The 25,161-nt window shown below is 41.6% G+C and overlaps 1 protein-coding gene across 3 annotated transcripts in view; it reads left to right on the top strand.

Moving 5' to 3' along the window:
* Positions 1-24,193, top strand: part of arhgap10 (Rho GTPase activating protein 10) — a 40,102-nt gene extending 15,909 nt beyond the window's left edge. For 2 of the 3 annotated variants that reach the window (XM_053419762.1, XM_053419764.1), the window contains exons 14-23: positions 299-373; positions 2,932-3,016; positions 4,746-4,804; positions 6,443-6,548; positions 8,233-8,392; positions 10,733-10,874; positions 12,928-13,096; positions 18,508-18,594; positions 19,917-20,008; positions 22,652-24,193. In XM_053419762.1, the coding sequence (XP_053275737.1) occupies positions 299-373; positions 2,932-3,016; positions 4,746-4,804; positions 6,443-6,548; positions 8,233-8,392; positions 10,733-10,874; positions 12,928-13,096; positions 18,508-18,594; positions 19,917-20,008; positions 22,652-22,740 (1,064 nt within the window). In that variant the 3' untranslated portion in view covers positions 22,741-24,193. The remainder of the gene's footprint in view (positions 1-298; positions 374-2,931; positions 3,017-4,745; positions 4,805-6,442; positions 6,549-8,232; positions 8,393-10,732; positions 10,875-12,927; positions 13,097-18,507; positions 18,595-19,916; positions 20,009-22,651) is intronic. The other variant, XM_053419763.1, reaches the window with a different exon arrangement.
* Positions 24,194-25,161: the final 968 nt, after the last annotated feature.

Here is a 25,161-nt window from a genome sequence, read left to right as displayed (position 1 = left end):
CACTTGGTTATCTGATGAGTCAAAATATATAAATAAAACACATATTTATCTATGATAGTTGTTCCCTATTATACTGATGCAGGTTTAAATTACACATAGTTTTTCTACATACAGGGATGTCATTGTAGATATGCAGTATAACCTCTCCGTATTCTTTATGATTATTTCATTATTGATTTGTTTTTTTTCATTGATATAATTTTTATTGCCTGTGTTGTTTTCCGTGTAAAGGGTTTTTCAAACTTGAATGACTAAATGGCTCTGCATTTATTTTAATAATAACTATTTTTCTTATCAGGTATTAATGACCAGGGACTGTACAGAGTTGTTGGTGTGAGCTCCAGGGTCCAGAAACTCCTCTCATTAATGATTGGTAAGTTAAAGTGCATTCTTTTCTGACCAAGTTTCCTGGTAAAAATCTGGATTCAGTTTTTATTTCTATGCTACTGCACTCTGTCTGCGATATTAGCCGGTCAGTCAAATGTGCTGATGTAATGGATGGGTCTGCTTGGGCGATATTAAAAAGATAGTGACTGGCAATCAGCCCATGACTCAGCTTATCTGTACCTAGACTTGCTGGAGTGCAACAAGTGCCTGCAGTGTGTATCTTTGTCTCCACCGAGTTTTATATCCACCAGACAACCTGACGGGGCGCCTCCCCTCCACGTCCGTGCACTTTTTGGCCACCAAGACGGCCCCTCAAATGCCCACAGCTGGCTGTTGGCTGTCATTTGCCTTTCTCAATTTCCTTTATGCCTCTCACTTGTCTTGGAACCCTTTCACTCAACTCCTTTTTTCTATAGATCTTGTCCTCTCTCCTTCCCAAAGCTCCCTGTCTGCACTTTGGCTTCCTGTCTTCTCCGGCAGACACCAGCTCGATCTCCAATCTGTGTTCAGAATGACAACAAACTCAGGCAGCCAGCAGCCTTTCTCAGCTTCCCCTCCGAAAGCTTCCAGCCACCTAAACTGCTGACTCATGTTATAGACTCCATACCCACTCTGCTGCAGCTCTCTTAAGAAGCTGAAGTAAATGTTATTTTACCGATTGACCACATAGAACACTCGGGCTATTTTCCTATTCATAAAGCTGATTTCGACCTTGCAATTACTAATACGACGTTTGACGTTGTACTTCCACTAAGCATTCACAAATATTTCTTGCATACAACACTTCACTGTGTGTGGGTGAAGCAAGCTTTAGACCCTGAAGAGAGAGTTCGGATCCTCCCACTCCTCCTACTTTTCATCTCTCACCCACCAACGTGGCTGCCGTCCAATCACAGAGGACAGAGGGATAGAAAATGATTCTCCCATCATATTACAGTAGAAACAAAGGCAGCGTCACCTATTGAGCGTCAGGCGAGAATATAATGAATAAGTCTGTAAAAGTGAGCTCAACTTTGCCTCTGACCTATGAAACGACTTTGTATTTGGTGTAGGTGGGGATATGACAATGAGAGTTGCTGTATTGCAAGGGGAAGCAAAATAGAAGCTTCAGTAAAACCTCCCATATTACAAAGACATACTGGTAACGCTAAATTTCCTGGAGCTGTGAGTGTGACTAGTTGTTCATCTCTGTTTGTATTGGCCCTGTGGTGGACTGGTGTTCTCTCCAGGGTTTATCCCGACTCTTGCCCAATGTTAATTGGGATTGGCTCCAGCCTACCCACAGTCCTCAAGCAGCATGGGTGCATGAATGAATAGTCCTAATTATTTCTGACATAAAACTGCCCCTGATGAGGTGTTGCACAGTTAAAAACCATTGCTCATCCGTCACATTTACTTATTCCCTTGGTTGACAGCCACCCTGTCTCTCTCTTTAATTTTGCTACCATTACAAACCTCTGCAGCACATCAAACATCAACATGCCATCATGGATGGCAAATTTCTAGATTTCCTTTTTTATTTATTTGTGACCTTTGAAGTATATCTGTTTTGTCTGCTTTCTCTCACTGTCATTGGACAGTTTGTAAATCCACACATCCCAAGTTTTGGATCTGTTTTATAGTTTTTTATTTTAACAGATATTTCTGTGGTTATGAACACGTTTATTCCTATATATGTGTCTTTGCCGCTGCAGTTCCAACTTTAACCACCATGCTCAAGTCACCACATAGGATTGTTATGTCCTAATGGGCTTTATCTAGATAACACAGGTAAAGAATAAAGAGTTTCACCTTTGGTTTAAATTATGCCAGGCCTGTTTTGCCAAAGCTGACCTCAGAGCTTGTGCAGACCCCATTGGTCTCCGGCACACAGACGCTCATTTTTGGCTCTGAACACTCTACAAAAACATTTGCCCTCAGAAGTTGACATTGGACAGGCCAGTTTGTGGATGAGAGCAGACAGAGAAAAACAGTCATCCTGGCTGCAGTGCATAGACAAAATCCCAAAAAATAAATTCCCAGTAACAGACTACCTGCCACCCACGAAGCTGAAGTCTGTGTGGTGACCCTGGCCCTGTACACTACATGTGTCTGACTCCCCCAAAAAAACCTTACTGGCATGTTGCACCTCTACATTCTCTATAATTCATCAGAGGTTACTCGAGGTGTGACTAAAGCCCCCTGCATTTTCAGCACAACACAGCCCTGGAGTCCCTGTGGAGCCAGTGAGGTAGTAAGGGATTAATTAAACTTGTAATGAGTATAGAACCAGCCGCCGTCTACAGAAGCTGAAACTTCCTTCCAAATCCACTGGGGCCAGACTCGACCCCACAGCTACTAACAATGCTTTTATCCTCATATGGCTAATTACAAGTTACATATTTATGTTGCACATTTAAGCTTTCCAGGCTGCGCACAAAATCATACACACAGTCCTCAACTTTTCATAACAAGAGAAGAACAGTTAGTCGGTGCCTTTTGTGTTAACTCCTCAGTCAGTGGATTTTATTGTAATGATATGTTGTGTGATTGGGATCTATGCAGATGAGAAGAGCAACGAAGTGGATCTGTCCGCCAGCGAGGACTGGGACGTTAAGACAATAACAAGTACACTGAAGCTGTATCTGAGGTAAGGATCAGTGTGATGAAAGACACACACACACACACACACGGAGACAAACAAACACATTGTCAACCATTTAAAGCAGCATTAGTTTATTAATCACTTTTTGTATTACAGTTAATTAGTATTTTTCACTTGATTTTAAAGTTAAAATCTCCATATATTCTGCTTTTCAGATGTCGAGTTTTAAATCTTCACTGTCACAGATGATGTTTAGGACTGTTTGACACTATAATTGTGATTTTTCAAGATAAAATTCAGTCCTTAAATGCTTAAAACCCCAAGAACTGTGATAAAAAAGAAACAATAGATTAATTAGTTATTATGATAATAATAAGGGCTAGTTGAAGCCCTAAAACCTTAAATTTCTCCCCAGTGAGCAATGATGATATAAATGTATTAAGTCTATTTTAACCCTCAATTGAAATTTTTTTTGTCCCTCATAAAATAAAAAATACTTTAACTGACTTACAATGAGCCCTGAACATATTTTGAGACAGTCATACATTTAGAGTATAGGTGACTTTGGATGTTATGTAAGATCCACGAATGACCTAAGTCATCTCCAGTGGTTAATGTGAGATTTTATTTTTACATCTCTTTTGATGATCATGACAGAGCCTCTCTGTTGACTTGGATATGAAACAACCCCCCCCTCATCGTCAGTTCCTGTCATTTATAAAAAAGCTACAGGATTCATTATGCACTTTGCATAATTAACTTCTCGCAAGGTCACATTGCTTCCCACTTCCACCAACTCCTTCCAGGGTGACGGATCTAGCGAGGGTAAAGTTCAAAGATTTAAAATTCTGCAATACGCTGATGCAGTTTCATTTAAAGGCCAGGATGGTTTCATCAACCGGCCGTTAGCTGCAGATTAAATTGGCTCTGATTATTTAAATGAAAGCAAAGTTGTATTATTCTGAAACACAAGGTTTGAATGTGAACAGTTAAATTCGTGAGTCTGTCTCATTTTTCAGTTTTTCACCTCCACTGTTATGTTGAATTATTAATAATTTGACCGCACCAAAAGATTAATCAGGGAATAATGACGCTATTATGTCCTGTTAGTTTCTCTTTTACTTTCACAATTACTAGATAAAGTGCTTGTTCATTGTCCACTGCTGCGTGGGAACTGCACTTTTCAATATTCCGATCAAGACGTACATGACAAGTCCTTTTCAGATCAAAATTGTGTTTTGATTACCTCATTTTAAGCTTAGCAGGAAGCAGTTTGATGTAATGGGTTCACAGCTGTGGGATTCTTGCTCGTCACAGGATTGTCCATTTCAGCTTCAAAGTGAAAGGTTGCTCTACATTTTTCATTCAGTCAACACTTCTCGCAACATTTACTAGTTTCAAAGTAATATGGAATCAAACATGGCATATCGATGTTGTTATGCAATATAAAACCACGTTTACTGTTGCACTGACTTGTCTTTTACTTTCTGTCTGGTCTTGGGGAGTAAAGCAGGGTCAATCTCCTCAGTTTTCTCTGATGCTAAGTACCTTTTGGCCACTGGCCAGCTGCAGTGTGAAAGTACCTTCAGATGAACTTGGTTATCTCAATGCGTGCACCATCTAATTCCATCCCCCGGCCCGGCCACATTAATCATTGCTGTGTGTAGACCCTATAAAACAGTGTGCCGGTTATTTCTGTCCCCCCTCGCTCACTGCAACTCTCCTTCTCCACCCACCCCACCACTTCTCTTTCTCTCCCTATCTCTCTCTGAAGGAGCCTTCCCGAGCCGTTGATGACCTATGGACTTTACAAAGAGTTCATCAGCCTAGCGAGTAAGTTTGATCACCCAACCAAAACATCTGAGTACATGAAAAAAAGACACTCCACACTGTAACAGCCAGGAATTAACATTTTCATCAGTGGCATTTTAACAGTTTGTTCTTCTTCCACGAGCCACTGAACACTATACAGTGACTAATAGTTAAAATATTTTACAGTGACATAAAATGCTCATAATCAGTTTCATAATTTAATTTGGGTCATTACTTGAAAAGGTTTAAGTGCTGTTCAGAAAGCACATTGCTTTCCTCAAACTGTCCTTAGCTGCAGCTCCTCTTTTCAGTCTCTGCCTGAAACATTTGGTTTTAGCTCCTGTCTCTTTAAGGCACCCCTCCGGATAATGCCCAGTCTGCTCTGATTGGCCAGTCGGCCCACTCTGTTGTGATTGGTCAACCGCGTGTAAGAAATGTCGGCCTCCACTCTTGCTTTACCTGGCTTTATGCAAATAAGGGGCATTGATGTGGCATGTTACAGGAGCTTCAGTGTTTTCTGTGGAGGAGAGAAGCTCCCTTTTACCACAGCCTTTGTGATTTTAAATTTAACAGGTTTTTATATACACAAAAAACCTAAACAACGCAGTAGTGGAAAGGGAAACACTGTAGAAAGTACAATAAGTTTCCTTCAAGGTTATGTGGGCTGTAGCTTTATGATTTCTTACATGGTTTCAGGAACTTGTTACTTTCTGCACTAAATATATGCGTTGTTGATTTCTAGTTTACCAAAGAGCCTCTCAGCTGACTTTGGCTGTTTTTATATAAATCTTTCTGACATTTAAGAATACCGTTCGAGCTTACTCCCATATTTGTTAGGTCTGTTTTTTAGGTGCTACAAAAAACGTGTGGCCAAATAAGCAATTAAAAGTTGGGGCTAAGAGATTTAAAATGCCAAATATGCTTTAATTTGCATGTCCTCAAATGGTCCAGTTACCTTAAACAGCAAAATAAGCTACATTTTCTTTTTTCACCCACATAACATAATTTCTGTATGAAATGGTTTCAAAGCAAGCCAAACTTGAATCTTATTACAACAAGTGCTATAATTGGATCAGGTTGACATTTTTATCAGGCGCTCGCAATGCCCTCGTAACAAGGGGGAAAAAAGTGGATTAGCAGTGAATATTTTTTGATGGGTGACAGCATCCGTAAGAAGCTTTTTCCGTGTTTAAATCCTTGTCATTCCCATAGTAATGATATTTTGTGTGTCTGTGTGGAAGTGTGTATGTGGTTTCTCGTGTGGGCGGCCAGATGCCCATGTGTGAGGAAATGTTTAAGAGATGATCTCGGGGGTTTTAACACAACCCCTTTATATGGTAGCAACTGTAACGTAAAGCTATCTGCTTTGCCAGCATAGTGGTCCCTGCTGCCAAATTCTGGGAGGCTTCGGATCACATATCACCATCACACCTCTTCACTTGTTTCAACTGTGATCTGTCATCCTCAAATGTTTAACCCCTGTGCCGAGTGATAGCCACTGATCGTCCGTAAAGAAGAGGCTATTCTTCTAAATTAATAATTTGGTGTGTCTGTATCTTCTTCTTCTGCTCAGGTTGTATTGTGTCTTTGCCACCTTATCAGCACAGAGACATCCTAGTAGTTTAATGTGAGTTTATGGCTGCTTCTGCATTTTAACAGAGGGTGGTAGTCCAGAGACTCGCATCCAAGCTGTCCACTGCCTGGTCCACAATCTACCGGAGAAGAATCGACTAGTCCTCGGGCTGCTTATGAAGCATCTGGCCAAGTGAGTGTTCATAGTTCCTTGGTCATAGTTCATCCAATCTCCACCCCCTCTCTTCCTCTCAGTTCTTTCTACTCTTCCTGTCTGTCTCCTCATTCTCACTCCACATGCTTTTTCTCTCGCTCGCTCGCTCTCCCTCACTCCCACTCTCTTCACTCCCCCTTCCCTGCTGTCACTCCATCTCCTCTCTGTCTATTCAGTGACTGCTGGGTAAGAAAAATTGATGCCGCCAGCTTCGAATTTTTTTTATTTTTTCGCCTTTTCCTCGGTCATTTTGGCATATATTTAAATTAGTTGGAGGAGGACTGTGGAACCTTCCGTACCTGTTCGGCATACGGTTCTGCAGCCCACCAGTGAAGTGAAGTGAAATGTAAATGGACAGCTCAAATTAAGCTCTCTCTTGAGATTACTCTACACATCCCTTGGATAGACCACTATTGTGCATCTCTCCATTTGTGAGATTAGATAAGAGAAAAGATTTAAATAATGTTAGCTAACATTACAGGGTTTTACCTCAGCAAGCTTTTTATAAACTAAATATGAGCAAATTGAAGATAAGTAAATAATCCCTCTTCCCCGAGGCAGTGAAAGTCTGGTGGATCTTATTTCATAGAAACCCACAGCAGAATCAGGCTCTGGTAAAAAGGCAGTGCTATTGAAATTGAATTTGGATTATCCAGCGTGAAATTCTCCAGACTGGAGAGACTTGAATATTTTTCTGAAGCTGGCGTCTGTGCATGTCCTGCAGGGGAAGGAAGCAACGCCAGAATTTCACACTCCTATCTGAAATGGTTTGAGAGATGTTATAAATGTGAGTTGTCACCAATGTTTTTGTCTTCAAAGGCATCCTTTGAAGCTATTTAAGCTGTCTCTCCGCAGATGCACCGGGTATCATCATATTTTGAGAGTGAAATCTCGTCACCTGTCCGTAAAACTTTCTCTTCATATAAATGGTTTTTCTACACTTGTTTGACCCCTTAATATAAATTTTAATCTGAGGAAGGTGTCCCAGTTTTAAAATTGAATGAGAAGACATTTAATAAACTACTGATGCCTCCTCAGTTTTAAAAACTATCTGGTGAGTCAGATCAGCCCTGACCCATTTGTAAGAAAAGCCACTGTCAGGATCATTAATTGTGGTATTTGAAGGAAGGAAAACTTAAAAGCACAAATTATTTTATTTTGCATCAAATATTAATGGGAAACTTCAGTAAATATCAAAGCCGCTTTGGCATGTGAAGCTGGGAATTGAACCACTAACTCTGTTTAGTAGACAACCAGCTGTACCTCCTGAGCCACAGCTGTCTGTAGTTTAGATCATAAAGTTATTTCACTTTTATGAAGCAAAACATTAACCTTTAGGTACAGTTTTACATTCCAAAGGCCTCACATAAATGAGTATGGACATTGTTTAGGTCACAAGATGAGTTTTGTATGGATCAAGATGGGTTAACATTACCAACTCTACCATTTTTTTCAGAGTTAAGGGGGTTTTTCAGGCAGTGGTCAGGTCTGACATTTTCCATTATTTATGTTTCCTTCTTTTTCCTTACATAACTTGAAGGAAAAATGAAGAAATGTCAATATTATACAGTTATAGTACAGTGTTTCAAAAGTTCACATCGGTGGAGTTGCATTAGTAAGCTGGAGTAAAATATTGATGAGGGTGTGTTGTTATTTCCGTCAGAGTGGCGGCCCACAGCAAGCAGAATCTGATGACCGAGGCGAACCTGGGCGTGGTGTTTGGCCCCACATTGATGAGGCCACAGGAGGAGACGGTCGCTGCCATCATGGATCTCAAGTTCCAGAACATCGTGGTGGAAATCCTCATTGAACAGAATGAAAAGGTAACACTCCAAACTCACAACACTACATCTTTCAGCAGAGATAATCAGCACAATGTCTTTTAGAAAACAGAGAAAAAATGTTTCTATTGTATTACATTAAATTTCCCGCCAGGGTTTCTGTTTTAATTGGTCAATTCTTAATTGCAATTATTTTATACTATGAGTCATTGTCACTGCAGCAGTTTGTGTATCATTTGGCTTACCCTCCACAGCCATTTGCTAAATGCTAGACACACTAAGCAACAGAAGGTACAGTGATCGCGCCAAATGAAATCTGAACCAGGTGACATGACAACAGTGAGCCGCACGCAGCGCCTTTGTGTTTACGAACCTGGGTAGCATGTAATTACTTGAAACTGAAGGATAATACATTTGCAAGTGAGGCATATGATCCCATGTTTGTAAGTCCTGCTTTCTTGGCAAAGACTGTTTCTACCACTATTGTTTTTGAATTTTTGCATTTTTTAAAATTCAATTATGCAATTTCTGTTTGGCAGAGGAGTGCACACACTGTGCTGTACCTGACACCAGGATTTAATTTAGGCAGAGCAAGAGTCTCAATTAGGGATAATGCTCTTCCTCTCTGTGGATCCTGTTAAGACAGTTGAGATCACTCTTTTTATTCACGTTTAAACCCTGCCAAGTCAAGAAGTCATCTTCTCGAGGAAAATGCGTCATGTGAAGTAGATGTGGACATAAACATATTGTATTAATTACATGCTTTGCAAAATAAATGAGCAGAAATATAGTTCTCAGATAATTAGTTGGTGCAATCATAGCCTTCCTCTATTTTTCAATGTGCAGAGGATTCTAACTTTTTTTTTATTTCCACAGTTTTTCAATCTGGCCAATAGGGGGCACCCTTAGTGCTTATACCAGTTCTCAACACATGGTTCATCAGGTTGATTATTGTGTAGAATACCATATAGGTTTTATATAATTTTGGGAGGTCCTTTGACTGCCTCAATATATTCAGTTTGCTTATGAGTTGTTTCATAACCTGTAGTTCATGAGATCGTGTAATCTGCCCAGAATGTCATTAATCGGTACCAGTCCTCAAAGGGGGATAATTCTCCGTGTCAAAAGCGAAAAAAGGTTTGAGATTAGTTTCCTAATCTGTTTGGCGCAGTGCTGCACTCTGCGTATAATCAGATGAAACTGGGATTTTTTCCCTCCTCTTGCTTCATTAATGGAAGATGATGTGTGTTGTGAATAATATCCCCATCCATGCTCGCAAATCTAAAATGGGGTGTGAGAGAATACAGAGGCAGGAGTGAAAGCCTACAGGGTATACAAATGTGCTAAAACAAAAACAGCAGCAGCACCGTGTATGCTTCCAGTGTCGGAGACTACCCAGAGGTATCCAACACCGTCCAGGTGATAAAGGATGTAGTGTTAGAATGCAGCAAGAGCGTTTTGGAAAGTACAGCGTGTTAGAGGGGAAAAGTTGAGCAGACAGACAGGCAGGCTTTAACTTTCCTCACAGCTGAGTCCCATTCCAGACTGTTGATACCCCTAGATACCAACAGTAGACTCTGTTTTACATTCACCTCCATCTGCAGAGAGAGGAGAGAGAGAGAGCGAGCAAGCGAGGGAGCAGAAACTCTCAGCCATATCAGATTTCTCACTTTTTCTATCTCCCTTTCTCCTAAAAAACTTTCTCTCTCATGCCCCCCTCCTCTGTCTGCCTCTCCTGTTCACACTCTGTCTCACTTACTCTACCACTTTATCTCTCTCTCTCTCTCTCTCTCTCCCTCTCTCTCCTCCCTTCGCTACCTCCCTCCTCCCTTCCCTACCTCCCTCCTCTTCTTTTCTGTGATCCTTTCGGAGTCTCTGCTGAGACTTCCTCTCCTCTGTAGCCCTATTCTCTTTTAACTCCACATCTGAAGTTTATATGTAAACACGGCCCAGTGTAAACAGGCTGCGCCAGTTGGCCAGCCCTCTTCCAGCCCAAACTCTGTTTATTTTACTCTGCACTCTTTTAGAGAGTAGGTCAATTTCTAAGGAGAGGTGTCACCTTAACTTAGACCCACATTTCTGGATGGGATGTGATTGCGTTACATGTGGAGCAGCTCTTGTTTATTTTGGCACAAACAAAATCTTCTCACATGCAGTTTTTAAGGTCCAATCAATGAGCTGCTCGGCTTTTCCGAGGAGCACACGCTGTGGCTGCAAATGGCCCTTTTCCATTCATCTGCCGCTACATAGAGCCTGTGAGTTTCAAAACCCGTTCACTAGAGTGAGGTCAGTTGAGGACATGCTGCTGCTGCTGCTGCTCAACAGTCTTGGAGTCTGTGCATTTATTCCTGGTGGAGACTTACTCCCTCACCCTGTATTCAGATCTTTGCAGATGCACCCGAGTCAGGCCCTCTTTCACCTGATGCCCCAGTATTCTCCGCTCCCACAAGGCTGTCCAAGAAACAGAGTCGACAGAATCGGCCCCTGGCTGTCTACAATCCACAAGCCCTAGACATTCAGAATGGTAAGAGACGTACAAGCGTACATCTGTATATTTTCAATCCTCTGAGTGTATTGAGGAAAATACTTTACAATATGTGATCATTCAGAAACTAAATGTGTATATGTACCTTACAAATTAACTTTGGGAGCTTTAGAAACTGGACTTTTCTTCCCTTTTTAAATGGAAAGTACTTAAGTTTCACAGGAATTAGCTCACTCCCATATTTATTCATTCAATGACAGACCCTGACAGGTATCAGTTCGGTTTTGTTTTTTTAAAGCTGTACTAAAGGAGCTATTGGAGCCAAATAGGTTTCTTGCTTGAAAAAGGTCAAAAGTATATACACTTATGTCCTATACAAATAAGCTGTTTGAGACTCAATAACTTGATATGTCTACTATTGTGGCCTTTGTCATACAACCATTGTGGGCGCCATTGTCATATTTTCAAATCCCACACAGTGGTTTCAAGTTTACTGAAAATAACTCATTACCCTTTTTCAGAAACATTTTTCCAGCAATAGCACACACTTAGTCACTAAAAACTACTTTGAGTGAAATAACACTGATGACTTTCGGTGCCCTTAGTTACTTCTTTTCAAATACATAGAAGTCCTGCGCATCAGGCAAGTTGATCATGTGACCTTTTGACCCAAATAAATCTGGCTCCAGCAAGTTCTGATCTGCAGCCAGTAAAATCCCATCCCCTCCACAATACCAAAGGAGTCTAAATCTGCTTACCAGATTGCCTCCCTTGCGCCAGCTTTTACCGTGGAGTATTTTAATATCAGGGATGAAAGGCGTAATCCTTTTTTAACCTTTGTGTCTTTTACATGGCCCTATAATGGATTTAAAGTAAGTTGTCTCAGCGTTCACAGGGTAAATGCAAAATTGAGGATGACGCAGTGGATGAGTGAGGCGAGTATTTATGTGAACATGTGACTCTTGTGTGACACTACATGTGTCTAATAGCCCTGCAGACGTGATAGTATACCGTGGGTAGGAAAGTGCATTAATCAGAGTATTTGTGTCAGCAACATGTCGAGTGTAGGAGGCAAATTACCTTAATGTACCTCTTACAATCTTCCAAGAAATCATATAATTTGACTTGTATATTTGTTCCCGAGCACAATTTTGACCTAATATTAATCTTGTGTTCATGTGGCCAAAAAAACTAAACAATTTCAGTCACACGTATACGGAGCCAGTGCCAACACAGCAACATCATTATTATTTATTTGGAGTAGTGTTTCTAGCCACTGGGTGAAGTCCGACAGTCATCCTCTTTTAGCTCCGTTTTTGGTCTCCACCAACTCATCCTCTCTGTTGTTTCCCTCGTGTATCATATGATTGGAGCTTAACACGTCAAGCTCAGTCAGTTTTAGAGTTTTTACTTCAAAAGAAAACGATATTGTATATTATTATATTATATTATATTGCTAAAACACAGCAGGGCTGCAGTGAACAGCTAAACAATGACCCTGTGTGGGTGTGCACAGATGTGCTTGATTGACGTCTCTACCGCTCTCCTGTTATATTTGTAAGGTTGGAACAAATGACCCCCTCACACCTGAGCTCTATCCAATTATAGAACCCATGTTGATGTTATTAATGAGTGTCATTCCACTGATCAGATTACCAATTTTTATTCAGTCTTAATTAATGAAGGACTTCTGGTTTAAGTGCTTTTAATATATGTTTGACAAGAGAGGAGAACGGGTCCAAACAAACCTTTTTTTACACAGCAGCACTTCCCTGCTTTTCTCCTAAAAGCAGGATCCGTATTTGTCAGTAAAATTGAAATAAAAGACTTTGTGCCTCTCAGGTCCCTGACTGTGAGCGCAGGAGTGTATTATTATGAACAATAAAAACTTGGTTGTGAATCTCACCTGTTTTGACAGCGAGTTGGTTTATAAAGTCCCTTGTTGATGCAGCATCTTCTTGTATATTGATAAATTATTTGGCTGTTTTACCAAGCAGGCCATCATCAGTGAGTCGGAATAGGCTGAATCCTTAACAGTAGAATGAAATAGAAAATAAACTTGCATGTGTTTCTGTTTGTTTTTTAATCTAAGTGTCACTTGCAGTCGGAGACAGTTCCAACCTAGCTACAGATGAGACTTCAATGGGCAGCAATGAGTCAGTGTCGTCCCAGTCATCGTCAGCGTCGGCCTCAGAGACGCCCACAGAGCGCAGTGACCATCCCCCGCCTAAGACCAGCTTTAGCCCAGGCAGCCACTCCAGGTGAGTTCTTCACTATGCATCACTCCCAGATGTGTATGACTGCACCACTCGAAATGAAAAGCATTGGTTGGTGTAGTGAGATTCGAAGCAGCACACTGCAAGGAGGCTGTAAACGGTGGCTCACACATTTTGAATCACGTTTCTTCCTCCACAGAAACGCATCCAAATACGATTTTAATTTAGTTTTCCAGCCCAGAGACAGCCATGGCTGTCCATCTGTCCGTCTGACCCACTCTCTTCAGCGTTTGGCAGAAACGTTCACACAGACTTAAAAATTAACTGATCAGTGCTCACACCTCACACATTGTGAACATGGTCTATCCGAAACGCAGAAGTAAATGTCATTACATCTGGGACAAACATTAATTTAGACTTGAGAATGATTATATTAGAATTGGGTTGTCAAAGGTCAAAATCACTGACCTCATAAAATAAGATTTTATCCTTGTGAATGCAATATCTCTAGAATGCTTGAGGACGTTTCTTTCGTATTTGGTGCAAACTTTCACTTGGACTTGAGGTTTGACTTTAGTGGTCAGAGTTCAATGGTCAAGGTCACTGTGACCTTACAACATTTACATTATCTGTTTCTTTTTGGCCATAACTCAACAATTCAGATGCTTATCTTTCCCTCGCATATTTTATGTGTCTGGATAGAGATGTTTGTAAATGGGTGTGTGGCTGGTTGGTGGAGGCACTAATTCTAGTTTGTACCCCTGTATAGCATCACATGGAGCAGTTACACTGTAGTTGCAGCTCAGTTCTGTGTTTTCCACTCCAGTATACAGTTCATGTAGCAAAGAGAAAACTATCTCGTTAAAGAACCAAAATCTGTTTTTCAACGATGTGGATGAATACATAGAAAATCAGATTCACAATTCTTATATATAGTGTTAATTGTTTTTTTTAGTAAATGGACTTTTTGGTGACAACCTGTGTTAAAATGTCATCGACTGGTTTTACTTCTTTCTCTGTCTTTGAAATAATAAATGTTGAAACCTGATTTGAGAGTTGGATGCTTTGCTGTACTTCTCCCCAGCTTCTCTTTTCTGTCCTCACTTTATCTGCTAAGTCCTTGGTCCTTTCTGTTGTTTCCAACCCATGACCTGTCTTGAATGCTGATGTGAGAGATGAATTATTGTGTTATGCTGCAGATGTTAGACTCTGCTATGTCATGTCTGCACATTCACCTTGAAATAGACTTTTCTTTTTTCATTCACTGTCCCCTTCTCCTCCTCCAACAGCTGAAAGGAGCTGTAAAATAAAAGCAAATCTACCTCACAACTTGACGAAGGACAATGTGATTCTCTCACATTGACCTCTGTGGGTGCGTTGCCTTCCTTTTGTGTGTAGGCTTGTTGGTACCCAGCTTTTTTTTCCTGAGTTGCAGGATAAGACAGACACAGCTCTATGTTATGTAACCAACTCTTTTTCTGTTTTCCCACATATGTGGCATCATGTTGGAGGACGGAAGGAGAAACCAGGAGGAGGTCGTAAATCTCCGCTCTTATTTGTTTGGGAGACAGGTGGCTGCGCATTGGCCGTGTAAATCGTATTGACGTTGGGGAGATATTCGTCTTGTTTACACTTATAGCTGCAGCCCCTGTCCCTTTATGAAGACTTGTGCCATATGTCACAGGGTGTCGCCCTGGCTTTGTTCACTCATAAATCTTAGCATGTGAGATGGTGGAGACCTGTTAGCACAGCACCTCTCCGGCCTGTGACCCAGGGATGTGGGTCCGATCCTGGCCAAAAGGAGCAGTAGGAGTTGCGTTGGCCAGATTATTTCCAGCTACTCTCAGAAATATGTTTTCTGCACTATGGTGAGCTCAGAAGTGCACCTGGAAAACAGCATATTTCAGTCTTTTTGCAGCATAGCTGCAGCAGAATCTGCCTGGTCGTACACAAATGCATCCTGAGTCACTATGTCATGTAATAACACTATGTGGACTGTGGCATGATTTATCATCTACCTCTTCCTTGATGTCTCGCCTCATTACTCCTCCTCTCTGTATATTCAGTCACAGCTTCTCCCAGTGGCGCTGTTGCCCCATGTCCTGCCCAGTGAGGTTACATTGTTATTTTGGCCTCTTTTCCTTCCTCTCCCCAGCGCTGAACTCCAGCCCTCAATGTCTCTCTCTGGCAGACAGCTGTGAATCATAAAATGGAGGATCAGATCTTATTTCCTGCCCACCCAAACTGGCGGTGGCTAAGCGGGCAGCTTGGCTGTAGGTTTGATCCCACCTCCTACTAGAAACACAGTTAAATCCCAGTGCAGCCCTTCTTCCTCTAGTAGAAAGACAGTTGATAGTCCTGCTCATCCCTTTGTGAGCTCCACGCCAGGATCAACAGGGCCTGGATGCTGAAGGGTGAAATTCCTGCAATAATGAGAAACAGCAGTCAGCTTCTGTTGATGAATTTCTCCCTGCTACTAACTTGGCAGTGTGTGATAATATGCGATGAATCTCGCCATTAAAATAATAAACCAAAAGACCTCCAATAGCATTCACTTTAAAATTGGATGTTTGATAGTTTTTTATGATTTTTATACAATAAGATATCTTTTCTCAAGTGTATTACAAACATGTTTCTGCCTTCGACAAATTCTAACAGCTCCAAACTTAATATTCTTAAGAACTTGTTATAGATTTAACCAACATCTGGATGGGATCTTGATTCAGGCCTCACGTACAATGCATTTTCACTCGAGTCCCCATTTACTGTATTTAATCATATTTACAGAAGAAGCTTAGCTGGGCCGATGATGGGTGAAAACAACGGATGAGCAATTCAAAGCTTGATGCTATTTTTGTTGGAGAGAAACGGCAAACGATTTCCCTCGGTTTGGCTTAGCTGTAATTGTGAGAGCAATTCTGGGATGAATCCATTTACCTCTGGTACATTTAACAAGTTTCTAGGGCAGCCGTGTGGCATTCACTGATTTCCTCTCTTTTTTTGATTATTTTAAACTGTTTGTCTTGAAAATCTTAAACGATCTGTGTAATCCTCTTCCAACTGAAAGCAGTTGGATGAATGTGTTAACTTTTCTCTCTCGTGTGCTTCTGCGTGTTCGTGTGTGTGTGTGCATGTTTGTGTGCGTGTGTGTGTGTGTGTGTGTGTGTGTGTGTGTGTGTGTGTGTGTGTGTGTGTGTGTGTGTGTGTGTGTGTGTGTGTGTGTGCATTTGTTTTGTCATCTCATTTAGGGGATTTGTGTGTAAGTGGGTTCACCTGCAGGTGGGTGAAGTGTTGGTGCTCCTCTGCTCCCCTGCCTCCTGGCTTAGACCCAGGCAGACAGTGTTTGTGCCTGGGCCCAGGTTAATGAGTGGATTTGCTGCACTGCAGCGCACTGTCCCCCCATGCTGATGTGGAGCAGCTGAGCACCACAGTGGCCCCACACTACTGCAGAGCTATAAATCACCCACAGTCAGGCCAGGCCTGAACGGAACAGCCACTGCTGGGGATGGACAAGCGCTCTAAGAGGGAGGCAGGGGAAGAAACCAAGGGAAGAACCAATGCAGAGAGGGAGAATTAAAAGATGTCCACATAAGATCCCACCATGTTATCCCTTAAGGCAATGTCGCTCTCCCCCTCTCTCCCTCTCTCTCTCTCTCTCTCTCTCTCTCTCTCTCTCTCTCTCCCCTTCACCAGTAACCACTATTCACAACATCCTCTCAACCTCCAGCCCCTCCCGTGCTGCTCCCTCTAATTGCCTTTATTAACGTCTCTATGGGAGCGGCAGCTAGGAGCAATTTGCTCATTATGTGCTGTATTAGCACTGGCCTTGGGGCAGGCATGGAACACAGAGGGATGCCTGGCTAAGACTCTTGTTCTCCTCTGCTCCACTCTGCCTTTACCAGGACCCCTACCTCCATGCTGTAGGTCGACCATAGACGTGTTGGCTCTGACAACAGCAAGTGTAAAGCACAGCCCTGACTGTTAAGTGTTAACAGATAGAGGTTGTGGTCGGAGAGGTTTGTTTGACTTTACACAAGGAGCAGTTATATACATTACTGTGGAAGCTCTGAATCTACATGTTTAGTTGACAAATTAAAAGATAAATCCACATGAAGTGGGCCAGTGAAATCTGGCAGAGCAGCCTCAATGGTCCTTGGCATCGATTCTTCTCTTTGGAACACGACCACCTATTTTTTCAGCGATATTCCCTCAGTGTTGGAGTTTTCTCAGCGATGGTGTTGAGCCCTGTTTAAACACGGTGCTACCAAATCTCTCATATGTAATCAATTGTGTTTGGTATTGAGTTGATATCAGATGATTGGGAGTAGATTTCTTATGTTCTATTTATTTCAATCTGGACGCTGGTTTATTGTTACATCATCATGATGATGATGAGGAAACTCAATTCTTTTGTCTCTGTGTATTCAATTTAACGACCTCCACAATTGAAAGTATTAATGGGATTAATTTTCACATAATCACCAAAAACTCTAGAAACTTGTTTTTTATCCGAGTTCAGAGATATATCTATTCTTTTCTCCAAAATGGTGTGAGGGGGCTGGCAGGAAGAGGTCTGCAGCAGGTGTAAATGGAGTTTTCTTTCTTTCTTAGTTTGTTTGTTTCTTTTTCCACATTGCTCATCCTGTCATCCAATTGGATAAGCGTTACTCGTGTGACGTACAAAGAGAAATATTAAAATCATCCACGTAACCAGCGTCATCGATTTACAAAAACAGCGCGATGCAAGATGGCTGCACCTGAAACCGAGCTGCAGCACAAGAGCATAACTCAGAAAAAGGGGGCAGATACGTTTTACTTTGCATCAGTTGAAATATCCGACCTTCAGACAAAAAATAAATAGCTGCTCTTTAAAATTTACCTCTCGGCCTCATGTGGGCAGTGATTGAGAGTCACTTCTCTTCGAGAGGCTTTTTGGCAGATGGGGTAGAAGGGATGATTTAATTTATGAAAACCTGTTTCTCTTTGAATTCCCATGTGTGCCGGCTGTAGACTTCTGTACGATAAAAAGAACCTTGTAGCGGCTGTGTCGCGGAATGAAACGAGATGGAAAATGTGTGATTTCTCAAGGTGATTCAAATGTGGTGTGTGATGTATTTGTCTTGTTTAATTTTGTTGCTGCATTTAAATATTAACACCGTTTAGTTTGACCTCTTGCTCTTATTAAACACTGGACTGGAAGAAATTTCTCTCACCTCGTCCACATAACAACAGGTTGCTCTCTTTGGCTCACCTGTTGCTCTGTGTAGTTGTTACAGTTATTTTTACCCTTTTATAAGAGGGGAAAATACCTTAACGTTAACACTTAAACTGAGGGAAATCTGCTGATTACTGTGGCATTTCCTACCAGACTGCACTGTGTACATGCTTTAAAGGAAAAGAAACCCATAGAATCTATTGTGACTTTGTTTTTTTGTCGTTTTTTTCCCGATCTGCAGAGCTATAGCAGCTTTGTTGTCCACACCTGGAACATCTGGAGAGAATCAGTCTTCTGCCACCTCGGACAAAGAAAAGCCAGATGAGAAGTAAGTCAGCGTCCCCGTCTTTGTTTTCTCTTACTTTTACTGTTTCTCTGTTTGTTTCTGAGACTATTACGCTCTCCCCATTTTCCTTCCCTTCCTCCATTAGTTACATGTTATCTGGCATGTTTGCTCAACAGAATCCCACACACTCTCCTTTGTCTAATATCTAAAATAGTTTCCCCTCACTTTATTACTTCTGTGTATTCACCTGCAGCCCAACTTTTGGCTCCAGCAGGAGAAGCAGACCTCAAACCCCAGATACACACACAAATAAGTGGGTGAACTGGATGTAATTGTGGAGAAGATCTGTCCATTACACTGAGCTATTCAGAATAGATGATGAATTCATTTCCATCGCTTTCAGATGTTGCCAAAGTAATTGCAAGCAGCCCGGTCATTCTATTGGGAATCCATTAATGTTATTTTCATATAAATACAAATCCCCATTTCCCCCCCGAATGCAGTTCCACAAGAGTGCATTCTTCCAAAAAATTCTGAATTCAAGAACTCGGCTGAACATTGTAGTATTGACAACTCCTGTGACCACAAACTTTCCCCCCCAGTTTGTATGTCTTCTTTCTCCTCTCATCCTGCATTGTTGCTGCTCGGCAGAAAGAATATGAAATATTTATCAGGGCATCATGTGTTGAAGGCACAATTTCTACATGGTAATGTTGCTGGCATTCGAGATAACCGTTTGCAGCGGTGGGCAAAACAACCTTTTCTGTGGAAGCAGTTTTTTTATGTTTTCCGGAATGGAGTGGCATCAATACGGCTTTTTACTAACCTTTGCAGAGCGCTAGACGCGGCTCCTTTGATGCCACTCTTTCACATCAAACTGATTTAAAATGCAGCCTCTTAGCTCACAAATGGGAATTTACAAGCTGAAGCGCAGTTGACGGAGATTTCTTTTCTACGTCTGTTTGTGTGCAGACCCACTTCATAATCCCCCCCCACCACATTTTAATTATCTCACCATAGATGGTTGTCTGCTATGCAAACCCGATGTGTCCCTGCCTTTTTGTGCCGCACAAAACCCGCTACAAACAGCGTTGCATCTCATTGTGTTGGTGCACGCGCACAGGTGTGTGTGTGTGGGTGTGTTTGGACTCGCTCCCCCGTCAGTCTAGACTGGAGATAGAGCGAGACCAGAGTGTGTAGTGGCCCGGCTCCGCTCTCAGTACTGCTGCTTATTTTCCAGCCTGGCCCATTTCTGCTGTTTCAGGCTAGTGAGTGAATGAACATGCGGGCCCTGGGTCCAGATTGAACTATGCAGTAATCCTCCTCAAAGCTCAGCCAGCTCACTGATTGCCTTCATTTTTCAGTGTCACCAGCAGGAAAGCCAAGGCTGTGTACCCATGTGAGGCTGAGCACGACTCTGAGCTCTCCTTCCAGGTCGGCGCAATATTCAACGCCGGTAAGTGTTATCGCCTACACCAGTCGCTCACTCAGAACCAGCCTTGGCATATTGGATTTGGAGGAAAACCGAACACCCAATCTGATCTTCAATCGAACAGAGAGATGAGACGAGGAGAGGAGGGAGGGAGGGAGGGAGGGAGGGGGGAGGAGACACAGATTTGCTCTTCCATGTGTCTGGGAAGAGGCTTGACTAAGCTTTAATCGCTCTCAGAGGAAATGAGGATTTTGTAGTTCCTATTTTTTGTCAAAATCCTCTTGTGAGAAACAGACACTATAGATATGCTGTAGTCTTTACACGGGGATATGTCGTGACATTTTTGATAATATCCTGCAGTAATTGCAGTTTATGGGTTATTATGGTTCAGCAACATAAGAATTAAAAAAGTTATTTTATACTTTGAAAGTGAGATCACATCTCGTTCACCTTCCAACTCCATCACAGATATTATCATATAAAGTTGTGATCTGAAAGCTGTCATGAATACATATAAAGATTAGATTGGATGACTGATGCTTTAACTTAATCATGTTTTAGTATTTTATTTATTTATTTATTTAACAGGGACACACATTCATGCCCTGGACGTTACAGACATTAAGAATAGAATATACAAAGTTATTGAGATAATTTATAACCATGAAGCAAAATAAGGAGAGAAAAGCAGAATTTTAAAATCAATAAAAACATCAGTATATGTACATTATTTCCTGTTTCGATGCTTGAGTTCATGTCAGGATAAATGCTTTTTCAATTTGAGGGAGTTTAATAGAAGCTTGATTTCCACCTCATAAAGATGAACTTGTGTCTGAAAGAATAAACACTAAATGAATTAATTGCCACATTTTCATAACTGAAATTGAATCATGTTGTAGAGCCCATTTCCTCATTCTGGTATTTCATTTGGAGCTGAGGCGTTTTGCTGATTAAAAGCATTATCATCGCACAACGATGTGTTTCTTCTGGATCCCAGCTTGAATCTCCAGTTACCTGGGTTCTGTAAAGTTCTGCTTAAATACTGTTTGTCCTTCAGCACGTGATCACATTCCAAATGACCTGATTGACATGTTACCACATGTTACGTGATCAGATTCTCAATAACTAAACATTTACAGTATCTCGGAGACTCCCGACACTTTGCACATTTTGCTACATGATCCATTTATCTCTAAATGTATTTGAGATTTTTTTTGGTCTGAGCTCTGTGCATCGCAAATGTGCAAAATGTCAAGAGGTCTGAATACTTTATGCAAGGCACTGTATGTGTGGTAGGAGAGAAAGAGGAATTCAATATATGTTGATGTCTTCTCAACCTTTAACATTAAGAGAGAAACTCTGGCTCCACTCAGTTATTGAGTGTTCACAGACCAGATTGAAAGAGTTGCTAGAGTCCGACTGATTCGGATTTTTGGGGACTGGTATCGATAATAGGGACTCAAATATTTCGTATAAATATATATTATATTTGAATTAACGTAATATTAAAAAAATATATTTACATATTTTCTGTATTGTCTATTCTGCAAATTTAAAGTTTTTATCACCAAACATAAATGCAGATATGAAAAGCTTTAACTGGCTGATGTTTATCAACCAACTGATAAATTGGTCGGCCTCTAAAAATCAACATTAAAAAACAGTTACAAAATAATAATGTGCTTGTACTTAAAGTGCAATGAATGTTGGGAAACTTCAGTCTTTCATCTAAGGATGTGCACTGGTTTTCTACTATGTATTGACCAATAAATAAAATCGGTAAAAGTTACTCAAGCCGAGAAAGATCTTGAAAAACAAACTTAAAAATGAATCCCGTAGCAGAAATGAATAAAACTGTTGGTGTGTTTGTGATATGCTGTACATGATCAGTAAGTTTGTTTATAATCATTTAAAATGTATTTAATAACATTCTAATGAGGCCAAATATTGCTTATATATAAAGACATATTTACTTTAAACCTTTACCATCATCAGAAAACACTTATAACACAGATTTATTTGTTTCATTGTCAAGTACCAGGTAACTTTTGTAAAAAAAATTCTTTGTGGTTGAACTCTTTTGCTCTCACTTGAAAGCTTGAGCTCTAAACTCACTCATATATTCAGTGTTCAGTCCAAACGATGTACAGAAGCTCTTATAGCTGTAAAACTATGGATTCAGTCTGTTGATGTCTCGACTGTGTCCTTAAAACTTCTCACCGACTATTTAACCACGAATCTACTGACTTGCAGATGCACAGAAAACTTTATGCTATGAGTTTTTAGACAAATCAAGAACCCAGGGAGGATTTTTGAAAAGGCTCCGTCACAGACAGGTTCAGTGCACTGACACATTTCATAGCTAACAGTTAGTGAGAGCTCCGTTTTGCTGCTGAGCTTCGGCTCCTGGTGAAATTCTAGAGAAGCTGGATTCAGAAACCAGCTGCAGATTTACAGTCGAGGTAAAAAAAAAAAAAAAAAGAGCTGGTTTTGGAGAAACCGCATAGTTACTGCATCCTCCCTTTTAAACCCTCTGCTCTGTTCACCCTGACACATGCACACACACACACTCACTGGCTGCTCTGTGTCCTCTGTCTGTCCCCCCCCCTCCCCCCCGTCCCTCCCCGTGGCGCTGTCCTCCCGGTGACGCTGTGTCCTCTCCTGCAGTGACCCAGTCGAGAGAGCCGGGCTGGCTGGAGGGGGAGCTGGAGGGAAAGAGGGGCCTCATCCCGGAGAACTATGTGGAGTTCCTGTAGCCCCCCCACATGGAAATATTTATGGACAAGTTATCACCTTCACTGGGAAACGTGTGCAGACGTGTGCATGCGCCTCAACTCTGACATTCACAGTAGAGCCTCGTTTATCCCCCCCCCCCAGCCCTCTGAATTCTGTGATGTGATGTGTATCACAGAGGGACGGCTCTCGATACATTACTCTCGTGTTTCGCTGGCTAGTAGATGTTGTGATGCATGTGCGTGTGTTTCCTCTGTTTGAATTCAGTTTCGATATTCACTTGAATTTTCAGCTTGGTAGTTCCAAAAAATGGGCTCGCACTTACGATGTTCTGCTGTATACAAAGATGCTGTCGCCTCCACACATCCTGGTAACTTTGTAGCAGCAGCGGGAGACTGAACGTCTCTCTCTCTCTCTCTCTCTCTCTCTCTCTCTCTCTCTCTCTCTCTGTCTCTGTCTCTGTCTCTCTCTCTCTCTCTCTCTCTCTCTCTCTCTCTCTCTCTCTCTGTGTGTGGAAGGCCTCGCTCTCCCCTCTCTGCCCCGTTATACATGGTATCCATGAGTCAAAGAGCGATTCTACAGACACTGTCAGCGCTCAAGTCACTGTAGCTTCTCACCCTTTTATTTTGTTGACAAATGCTGCACACCCATTGGTTGAGAGATAAGCCATACCCTGCGTGCCTTCACCACCACGGCACCTCCTGTAAAGGTAGGGCTGTGTATGAAACTGAATGAGAGTGTTACTGCTATCACTTATAAACAAATGCTGCATTTTACGTTATTTTAAGATTATTTAGATATTCAAAGATGAGGCACGTTGCTACTGCAGTTTTATTTTATGTAATTGGCACAGTGATTGCATGTTCTTTGAATTTTGAATACACCCCTGTGCTGTTTTGTTCTTGGTGCACTCCTCTACAGAAACAGTGAATCTCTTTGATGCACCGATGAAGCCTTTTGTGTTCCGACACGTTCAACAGAGGTCGATTTCAAAAGATTGTGTCGATGAGAACCAAGTATTTCTTCTTGTCACAACGATCTGTTGTTTGTTTTAAAGCTTCTTCTTTCTTTTCTTTTTTAACGCTGCTCAGTTTCCTCTGAGCCGAGAAATGAGAAACTCCCACAAAGTTGAAATTTCTGTTTGAATTTTACCATAATTTTATCTTCAACTTCTGTGGAACAAGTTTATTGCAGTAAGTTTTATTATCAAAATGTCCACGTATATATATTCTAAAAGAGTCATGACTGCCAAGAACGTTCTCAAAATCTCCGTTAAGATTTCACAGATATGAGTTTTTCACACATCACGATATATTCCATCCCTCAGCTCTTCAAACGAGACACTTTGCTTTTTTCTGAGAGCTGTGGTTCAAGTTCCTGTTTTCAGTTGCAATCATTTCAAGAGATTTGTAAAGGGCCTTGACTTCTCTTCCTCTCGATCAATGTTAAACAAATAAAGATTGTTTTTGTCCTTTACTACCTTGTGTATTTCTGTCATGAAATAAATGTGATGCATGATTCTTTAAAGGGAAATGTAAGAATAGACGACGATGCAGTGGTTTGCACTGATGCCACAAGGTTCCTGGTTTGAATCCCTGCATGTGTGGAGTTTTAATGTTCTCCCTGTTTCTGGTCTGTTTTCTCCAAGTTGTGCAGATTAGGTTCATTGGAAACTCTAAATTCTATACAGGTGTGAATATGAGTTTGTCTCACTATTATATTTCAGGATATGTTTTACCTCTGAAATCCATGTCCACATTGTGATGACTCATGCCTCGTGTCACTGAGAAGGCCCACAGTTTCCCACAGTCTAAGAATAAAGTTTCTGGTAAAAGGAGGATTGATACGCCGCTGCCACACTGAGCTGTGTGGTGTAATGTAAGCCTTCCTCTTTATATTGACCCAGACTGGTCCATCTGAGTAAAATCTACTTCCAAAATAACTGATTTCTCTCCAAAAAGGGGGATTATTAAAAATAGATGGTCATCTTTCACAGAAGAAACAGGCGCTGATCCACCTCCACCTCCCTGCTCCATTAACATCTCCGCCTCGCGCATGTTAATTCTGAGACCACGTCTGTGTAATCACTGCACCGAGCGGCCTCCAGACCCTCCTGCTTTGGCCCTGGCTACATAATTACCAGCAGGCCACCGCCGCAGCCAGACCTCCGGTGTAAGTGGGCAGATGCACCGTTTAAAAGTAAACAGGCTCTGTCCACTTTGGAGGGAAATAAATAAATAAATAAATAAATAAAAGGCCGGTGCTGGGGCAGCGTTGATGAGTTGGGCTGAAATTTCAGCATCACCACCCCCCCCCCCCCCCCCCCCCCTGCCAAAAAACGCTGCTGAATCACAGAGACATCCAACCCACCGGCCCTCACTGTCTGTCAGAGAACGTGCCATGGTGCTCCTTCTCTCTCTCCTTCTAACTGTCTGTCTCTCTGG

Source organism: Pleuronectes platessa, chromosome 3, assembly GCF_947347685.1.
Source record: "Pleuronectes platessa chromosome 3, fPlePla1.1, whole genome shotgun sequence".
Lineage (NCBI taxonomy): Eukaryota > Metazoa > Chordata > Actinopteri > Pleuronectiformes > Pleuronectidae > Pleuronectes > Pleuronectes platessa.
The sequence above is the reverse complement of the archived record's forward strand: the minus strand, read 5'-3'. Positions and strand labels throughout refer to the sequence as shown.